Below are 9310 nucleotides of genomic sequence, written 5' to 3'. Positions count from 1 at the left end.
TTTAATGTATTTATACTGTACATTTAAAAAAAACATTTAGTGGCAGCCAGTGCAAAATTTTAAGTGGTGTGCCAAAGAATTATAAGCTTAAAAAAACCCTGATAGTAGCTCTACAGTTAAAAGTTACAATGTTAACTGCTACACAAAAATAATATAAAATAATAATTACATATATATATATATATATATATATATATATATATGTGTGTATATATATATAATAATTACATATGATATTATCTGCCACTGCCAGCTGACACTGTATTTCGTGTATATGGAAACAGGAAAGTCTATATTATTGGCTTGTGGACCCTAAACCAGACTTTTGTATTTGAGATGCATCATTTTCTTTATATTCCTGTACATGTCTATCTAAAGGTTGACTAAAATTTTGTAATTAAAAGAGTGTTGACCATAGTTCCATTCCTTTTCAAATTAACTGGAAACATAAAAGCATAAAGCAAGCAAGTTTGGAGTATTTCTGGAAACTTCTGAAGTTTGACAGCTTAACATATTCTAGGGGTTTAGAAGAGTGGCATATAAATCATGTTTTGTAGTGCTTGGTTCAGTGCCATGTCAAGCTGAGGTCTACATGACCTCCGATGTCTCCTGCACCTGTTTTCCACATCCCCTAGTGCATCGGCGTCTCTTTATATATCCAAGTTCAAAGGCAGTCTTTGGGCTATGATTCCCCCTCATGAAAGCAATGTACTTTGGCTCCATCTGCATTGTGTGGTCTTTCTTTGTCAGTCTCCACATCTTTGTCTCTCCACTCAGTGCTGTAATGTTTTTCCTATCGTTCAAACAGACTATTCTATGTACGTTTCTTTCTCCTTTCTTCTCCTCCTGTCAGTCATTGTTCTTGGCAGTGCGGCCAGTCTTATTTAGCACTGAGTTCAGTTCATTCATCAGACTAGGAGGCATTAAACCTTCCCCGCCCAGAATGGGTCTCCTGCCGGTGGTCTTACAGACACTCTGAGGAGGAAGAGGCAAAGCCTTGGGCTGTAAGTGTCTGGATAGGGACGGAGATGGGAGGCATTGAGGCTGGCCAGCGTCCACAGAAGTTCTTCTGCGTGGGACTTCGGGGGCCTTGAGCATTTCATTGTGCCTTGGGCAGTTGGCTGCGGTGTTTGTCTTTTGGTGGAGACTGGCATCCTTCACGGTCCTTGGGTTGCCATCATCAAGAGAAGTCCTTCTGTCTGTCGGCTATGGGAAAAATGGTAGATGAAGATGAATTGTAGTAAATTTTCAATACAACTACAAACCAAAGGGGCCAACTCTAATGCATTTTTCATTCGTGTCAGAAGGAGAATTGGCTCATATTTACATATGCTACTATTCAGTACACAAACAGACAGAACAAAAACTCCCCCTATCTTAGGATACTCAGGAAAACACTGCTTTAACTAAACGCTAACACCATAATAACATGTTTACAATGACAATAATAACATGCTGATATTTAGCAGTTATTGTTTACCACATTAACCAAAATTTGCTAATTAGCACTTAACACAAAGTACAGTTGCGACTGATGGGTATGTCATTAGTTTTGCAAGTATTTGGCCATAAACCAAAGTTTTGGGGAAATTAAAATCTTGACCTGATGATGGTCTGTATCAAAAGTTTAAGGCAATTCATCCAATTGTTGTTGAGATATTTCAGTCTGGACAAAAATGGTGGATTGGCCAATTGACTGACGTTGCCGTCTCTAGAGCTAAGCTACTAGTGATGCTAAACATTTTTCACATAAACCTCAACGTGGTGATTCAATAATTCACCACGTTGTGATTCATAAAATTGAAATGGTTTTGGATCTTGGTGAAATATTTTATTAAAATCTTTGAGCTGAGGCACTTCCATTGTAAAATAAATGCAGCAGAAAAAAAATGTGTGAACAAAAGGAAATAAGGAAGGTTTTGAGTGTGGTGAAAAACTAACTCTGAAATTCATTATCATTACTATTTCGAGATACAAGTACAATGTGAATATAACTAAACCAATCATGATGGTAGTTACTACAACGCTGCCCATTTGGAAACTAACAAGTATTATTTTTGAACTGACTACAGTGTCTACACCAGCTTTTTACAATTTATGAAAAAAAAAAATATTGAAGCCAAACATTTTGGAAAATACTAGTAAAAAAAATGATTCTCACCTGTTGGCTGTAATTGTGGTTTTGAGGTAGAATCGCCCCACCTTCGCTCACAGCTCCCCCTCTGGAGGATTTGTGAACTACAGCTTCTTTTGGGTTTACACTCTTTGCACAGAGGTCAGAACCATACTGATGACACACAGCCAACAGCAGAAATTAGTATTAAGGTGATGAAAAAACTATTTCATTGTGGACAACATAGCTTCATTGTCTTTATTTTCTCTTTCTTTATTTTGGACTGGTAAATCATCGATAGATCTTCTTCTGTAGATGTCAAAGTAATACACATAAACACACATCTTTAGACTTATATAGACGTGGACACATACACATATGCACACAGTAGATTAGGGGAACATGTAGTATACAATACTTTGATTTTATTTTGTGTTTCTACATTTTATTATTCACAGTTTCCATGAAGTTATATTTATCACTAAAAAATGCTTGGCAAAAGACTTGGCATCAGCATACAGTATGTATACGTTGGTATAAATTGCTGTTTTTTGGCCAGACTAACACAACCGTCTTCAAAAATGAGGGAAAGTCAGAAGGTGACGATCGTCTGTTCCATCACAGTGGCCCGACTGTATTCTGATCTCCGGCTAAACTTTCTCTTTAACAATGTCTCCTTTCATATCACTATGACCCCCAGACCTATAGAACTGTCTTTCTTTAACAAATCCTTATTTCATCACTGCTAGGACCTGTCCTTGAACCTTTATACCCTCCTCCAACCCTCCAACACTCACCACCACCACTACCCTTTCCACCTTCCTTCAAAATGAGGTCCTCCATCGCTAGTTGCTATGGAAACTATCGGAGCACAATGCTCACTAACATGTAAGAGAAAGGAAATCAAGAAGACTGAAGTGTTCTCTGTCTACTTTCTCATCTACACTTTCTCTCTGCCCTTCCCACAAGTCCTGTGTCCTTCCCACAAGCCCCCCTGTTGGAAGCTGACAATCCTGATATTTAGCGGATTTGGGAGGAGAATCCTAATATTTTTAGCTGGCTCCAGTCTGCTATAGATTTAGTTGTTGCAGAGCTAAGAGCTTCTCCAAAGAGCAAAGAAAAGTCACTGAGCCCACTGAAATAAACACCTTGAAACACTTAGAAACAACAGACAAAAATTGGATTCCCCTTTAGATCAATCTCTCCCTGACAGTGTTGCCCTTTTTACTTGCTAACCCAAACTAAAGCACTAAAAGGCTTTTACAGTAAGCACCTGTGATAAACAACACTTCGCTGCAGACGGGTTCCCATAAAGGAAGCCGAGCAGAGGGCTAATACTAATGAAATGTGCTGAGCATACAATACAGGGCTGTGAAATTTCAAAGCCTCTGTTAGATCTTTCGATTCGGGATGAGTGTGATGTTCCAAGTTAGATTCATTTACTCGGAAATGAGGAGAAAATGGACGTGTGTTCTCAGCCTAATGAGAATCAAGATGCAATTTCACTAAGAGGACGGCAGCAATGAATGTGAGGGTAACAAAAAAATACAAAAATATGACACATCCATAGCTGTTCTCCCTGTGTTTTTTTTCCCCCCCTTGCATTATTTATGTCATATGTGCTGTGTCAGCGACTGACAGCGACAACACTTAGCTGTATCTGGGGGCTAAGTACCACAATGTGATTGTTACAGTCGCCTTGACCTTATTCTCACAGCTTTTCCACATAAAATGATTTATGTTATTGCTGAGTGACCTCGAAAACTTTACGGTTCTTCCCCTGTTTATGTTTTTCATCTGACTAAGAGCACAATGGAAATGGATGATTGGGAGAAATATGATTTATCATATCTCCTTGTTCTGATATATGGATTGTAAAAGATGATTTATTCCAGCTGTAATCAAGTGTATTTTTTCATCCAAATAAGGTAGGAAATGTTTGTCATGTTCACTGATATTTTTGGTTTGCAACACATTAAAAGGATAAGGACGCTTTTCCTGTAATCCCAGAGTCACTGCATGCTTGAGCTTCTATTCATCAAATTACTTCATTAAGCTTTTGCATGAGTAAGCTCCTCGCTCTTGCTCTAATGTCTCTGTTTCGCGTCACATTACCTTCATCCTGATGATGTCTGTCACCCAGCTGACCTGCGCCTCCCTGTTCTCGCAGCAGAAATGCCTGAGGAGGGAAAGCAGATCAGTGTCACACCACCTTGCTATTTTCACACTCATTTTAACCAGATGACTGGATTCAGTGATTCGCAGTCGCTGGACACAGTTTCTTCTGAGGGGAGAGTTCAAGCTAATATGCATTGATCACTGTAAATAGACTTGATGATAGGTGGGCCGGCTGCCGTTAAACTATGATTACATGAATCTGCATGTCTAAAGTATCCCTTTGCAGCAGTGATTAGTGCTTTAAGTAACAATCTAGCATGATGGTTTAAATAATACCTGTCATCTATTCAGGTTTGTACAGTATACTGTTTGGTTTTGAGTAGTTTCAGGTATCTGCTAATGTGATCACGTACTGTGCTGTTCTACATGTAGCAAGATATTGTGATTCACTTTGTCACACAGTGTAGCACTGAAAGCTCTTGCCAAGCGATAAAGATTCAATTTTTCTATTTTATTTTTGACAGTATTAACACAGTTAACCTGAGGATGGCGCTAACCAATTTGATGGCAATTAGTCCAATAGTTCTTGATGTTTCACTCTGAACTAAAAATGTCAAGTTGATGGTTTCACTAGAGAAAAACGCAAGTGTTAACCAAAGATATAAGGGTTCATCCTCTGGGGACCCTGAGTAACTGCATTCTACAAACTTTCATGATAATACATCTTATAGTTGAGAAAGTTCAATCAAAGCGGTCGACCGACTAATCGACAGCCATCCTAAAATCAGAAACAAAACAGAAGGCACCAGCATCCTCTTGCACCTTCAGCTGAGTAATGTTTCCCCTACAACAGTATTGTCTGAATTGAAATATTCCCATACCATTCCTTTCATAAATATCTGATTTAAATAACTTCAAAGTATTAGCTTACAGTAATATCAGAAACCATATAAGATAAGCTGCTATTTTGTGTCACAGAGTTGGATTTGACAAGGCAGCTCTTTATTTGTGACAGCAGATAATGGGTGGTCAGGAAGTTTCAAATGGAGATAAAATAAAATAGACAAAAACATCGTTTATTATTTAATATCCAAACACTCGTGCAGACAGCAGCCTCTCACCATGTGACTGCACTGATGCTCCCACTACTAACTCACTTAGATCATTACAAAAGTTTACACTTGATTCTTTCTGTTTCAGAGATATTTTAAGTGGAAAGAGTAAAAGTCACAATCATCTATTATTGAACTGGAGAACTTCTAGCACTCACCATTGTTGTTTATCAGCGTTGACTGTGAAGCCCCAACTGTTTGAACCAAAACGACACAGGTCAGATTTTGCTCCTGCAAACTTGCCATGTCCCACACATCCAACATCATTTGAAGACAGAGGTTATAAACATGTTTTTGTCAAAGCACACGTGGAATTTTAAAGTACGCAACTCAGGAACTTGGTGAGACCGTATTGTTAAAGATAGCGGCGGGTCAAAACCTTTTTCATTAAAATGCAAAGAGAAAAAAAAAAAGTTCACTACAACTGCTAAGGTGCTAAACAGTGGAATTAATTATGTTAATCAGTGCAGTTGCAGCCCACATGTTTATGCATGGGCAGACCTCAATATGCTCTGGGCCAAAGTGTACAATACACTGAGCACATGCTGCTCACCTATAAGCCTTAAAGTACAATTTGTTAAAAGAGATGCAAGAGATACTGAATCTCTAAAAATGTAGTCTGGGAAGTGGTAGAATTCATGAACAGAGCCTGCTGTATTATAATGATCCCACATGAATACAGCTAATTGTATGATACTACAATATAAATAGAGGTACCCTCTTCCCACACTAACAAAATGTACATATACAGTATATACTGTATGTGAGTTTATGTGAATTAACCTGCACAGAGGCAGTATAAGGTGGAAAGACCACCTTCCTTGAGAATATACCTTAACCTGAAACCCCACACAGTTGTGGCTGAACAGGAGCAGAGAAGTGTGGGAAGAACAAAGCGAAAGAGGGGGCAGAGACAGAGAACCCGCAGCCTGGAGCACCACTCCTGTGAGTTGAGGCAGCCGATTCCAACCCCGCAGTAGGCCGCTCACAGATAGACCTCTACCTAATGAGGTACTGGAGCGCCGCCTCTCCTAACCCTCTCACTATGACTCTCTCCGTTCTCCTCAGCACTCTGGCTTTATTTCTTTATTCACCATATCACTTCTTCCCACGGCCCACTCGACAGTATATCTATGATACCGCTCTGTATCATTCTTTCCTTCTGTCCCTCTTTCCTTTTTCTCTTCATCTCCCACTCCTTCTCTCTCTTATCCAATTTTTTTTCCTCCCCTTAAGGACTGCGTAATGCAGACAATCGCTTGCTGGACTCATTTTTCACGCTTCCCCTGACTCGAATTCTGACATGGGGAAAATTATGAGGAATTATAATTGGGTAATGTGAAATATAGGGTTTGGCTTCTAAAAAATTTCCTCTTTGTTTGACCAGTAAAGAGCTGCCGCCGCTTTGGCATGTGTCATAAATTATAATAATAGAAGACCATTAAAATAAAACAGTGGCAGCAATGTTTTCAATGCATGCGAGCAGAGTTTGATAATTTGTATTTGTTAAAATGCAATTACATTTAATCAATTTCATTACAGTGAAAAATAAGATGGGGTCAGTCATGGCTTTGGTGTCCCCTTGGTGTCGCAAAAACTTTGAGGGAAGAGGAAGGGCAATATATCTTTAGGGACAATATACACAAACTGTTGCGCATATGCACACAATTAAGGGAAAGCACACTCAAAAAGACAGTGGCAATGCTAAATAAACACTAGTTCATCTTAATAACACAGAGAGGTGGAATTCCCCTAAGAATGTGCAACAGTTGATTTGGCACTAATGAGTCACTTTGTGTTTGACCGCTGGAAAAATTACAGAAAAATTGCTTAATGCAATATTTATTGCGCCACAAAATATGCTAGGAGGGAAAGGAATTTTACACAAATGATCACTGAAAGTGACATCATGGTTACTGACTGACCGCTGCGGCGGAGGCAGCTGTGTCTGTGATTTAACGTCTGGGAGAAGCAGGTGTGAAATTTGTGGCACCGTTGTTTTATCGGCTGCACACAGGAGAGAGATATCTGACAGGTTTGGACCTTCCTGTCATAAACATTTCAGCAATTTGACAATGAAAACCACTTCAGTGATGGCAACAAAGTATTTTGAAGTAAATGAATAAAAGCAGATAAATTGCACTTTGCAGGAGCTCAAAATAAAAAATAACAAAAATACATATTACAAGCTATTAGCCAATCATATATTTTCATATTTTTTTTATCGTTTACAGCAGTAAACTTGTCAAAAGAGATACAAATATGTGTTTTAATTAAAATGTGAGCATGAAGATTTAGGATTGACTTTGGAAAGAGTAGTTTTATATAAAAACCTTCCCTCAAAGTCCACTTCCTGGCTTCATCTAACTGTCTTCCTATGCAGATGTAGTGTTCTCATCTAATCTAAGGATTTTTTTTTAGTCACTGACCAGCACATTTTCGCCACATTTTTCTTGCTTATAGCCTTCTTTTCTCACCATATGGAGAGTAATATCTTTAAAGTTTCCAAATATATGTTTTTACAGTGTATGTGAGTGCAGTTTACCTGGTTGGAGGTTTGATCTTTTTCTTCAGGCCCAAGAAACATTTCACAGACTTGAGCTGGATCACTTTCTCTGCTTTAGCGCTCTGCAAAACACGATTCATATTTTAGAGCAATAAATGAATGAAGGAATAAAAACAGCAAGAATCACATTAAATGAAACTAAAACAAAATAAATTGCCAACAAAACTACCCGCGCCATTTCCCAGTGTCGCAACCCCGACAATCAATTTGAATCATTACAAGAAAACCTCTCGTTCCAAGCAACGGAGAACAAACAGAGAAGAACAAAGTGAGCAAAATCAGAGTTATAGCTTGCCTTTGACACCTACACATCACAGCCTGACACCCATCCCCTGTTTCATCTGACATAATTTGCGCTAAATACAGACGTGGCAATAATTGTAGAGGCCAAAGAACATCAATTAAATTTCAGTGATACTTTAATTTCCTTTGCATTTACACAGTAATTAGCCATATTCTTGTGCAACCTGGTATTAAGAAAAACCTTTCAGTGAAAGCACGCCCATCCCTCGCCCCCCCCACCCCCAACAGACACACATACACAGACACACAACCATCCCTCACCATTTTCCCCTCACCCCCAGTGCCAGAATTACTGCACCTCCATCAATTATTAACACTTCTTCACACTCCTTTATGAATCCCATGTTTCAACTGCGGAAATGTGCTGAGAAGCAAACCCCTCCAGGGAACTCGGGCCTGCTGGTCCTCTCTGAAGCACACACTGTATTCTTCCTTTTTTCAAAAGATAGTGGGAAGTCCGCTTCCATGAATATGTTTTATTTTCTTTAATTCGAAGATTTGGAACCCTGAGATGGACACGCCGCCGGGGAGATGAAGCCGAGAGAGTTCCGGAGGAGTTCGGTCTGTTTAGTTGCAGTCTCCTTTTAACAAATTTTTGTTTTCTCGAGCACTTCTACCCTTCTAACCTTTTGAATTCCTCAGTGGCGCTTTCTGTTCATCCAAAACTGTGTTTGAATGCAAAAACTCATGATGGAAAGTGTTTACAATAGATGTGGCAGAGGATTAATCCGAAAAGAAAAGTGTACCTACTTTGATATCTCTGTAGAGCAGCAACTGCTCCGCACGCAGCACAACGTATTTGTCCTGGAATTTGTGGCCTGACAGCAGTTTGCTGGATCCATCGTTGAACTTCAGATAGTCGCCTTTTATAAACTGCCTTTGGTCTGTGGTGAGACAGAATGACATCGATTAAATGCTGTAGGAACGTTCTCTTTCACCCGAAAATGGATGGACAAGTCCTTGAAAAAGTGCTGAAAGGTTTAGCACTTTGATATTTTATCAATAGAGTTTTGTTTTTTTTTATCTGAAAAAAGTGAGATGTCCCATTCACCAACATTCACTGATTTCAGCTTTTCAAACGTGAGAGTTACTGATTTT

The 9310-nt window shown here is 39.1% G+C and overlaps 1 protein-coding gene across 5 annotated transcripts in view; it reads right to left on the bottom strand.

Moving 5' to 3' along the window:
- Window positions 1–293: 293 nt before the first annotated feature.
- Window positions 294–9310, bottom strand: part of arap2 (ArfGAP with RhoGAP domain, ankyrin repeat and PH domain 2) — a 137596-nt gene continuing 128579 nt past the window's right edge. For all 5 annotated transcript variants that reach the window (XM_042400807.1, XM_042400808.1, XM_042400809.1 and 2 more), the window contains 6 exons: window positions 8963–9096; window positions 7889–7971; window positions 5502–5537; window positions 4229–4292; window positions 2162–2287; window positions 294–1206 (listed from right to left, as the gene is read on the bottom strand). In XM_042400807.1, the coding sequence (XP_042256741.1) occupies window positions 850–1206; window positions 2162–2287; window positions 4229–4292; window positions 5502–5537; window positions 7889–7971; window positions 8963–9096 (800 nt within the window). In that variant the 3' untranslated portion in view covers window positions 294–849. The remainder of the gene's footprint in view (window positions 1207–2161; window positions 2288–4228; window positions 4293–5501; window positions 5538–7888; window positions 7972–8962; window positions 9097–9310) is intronic.

This window comes from Thunnus maccoyii, chromosome 22, assembly GCF_910596095.1.
Source record: "Thunnus maccoyii chromosome 22, fThuMac1.1, whole genome shotgun sequence".
NCBI lineage: Eukaryota > Metazoa > Chordata > Actinopteri > Scombriformes > Scombridae > Thunnus > Thunnus maccoyii.
The sequence above is the reverse complement of the archived record's forward strand: the minus strand, read 5'-3'. Positions and strand labels throughout refer to the sequence as shown.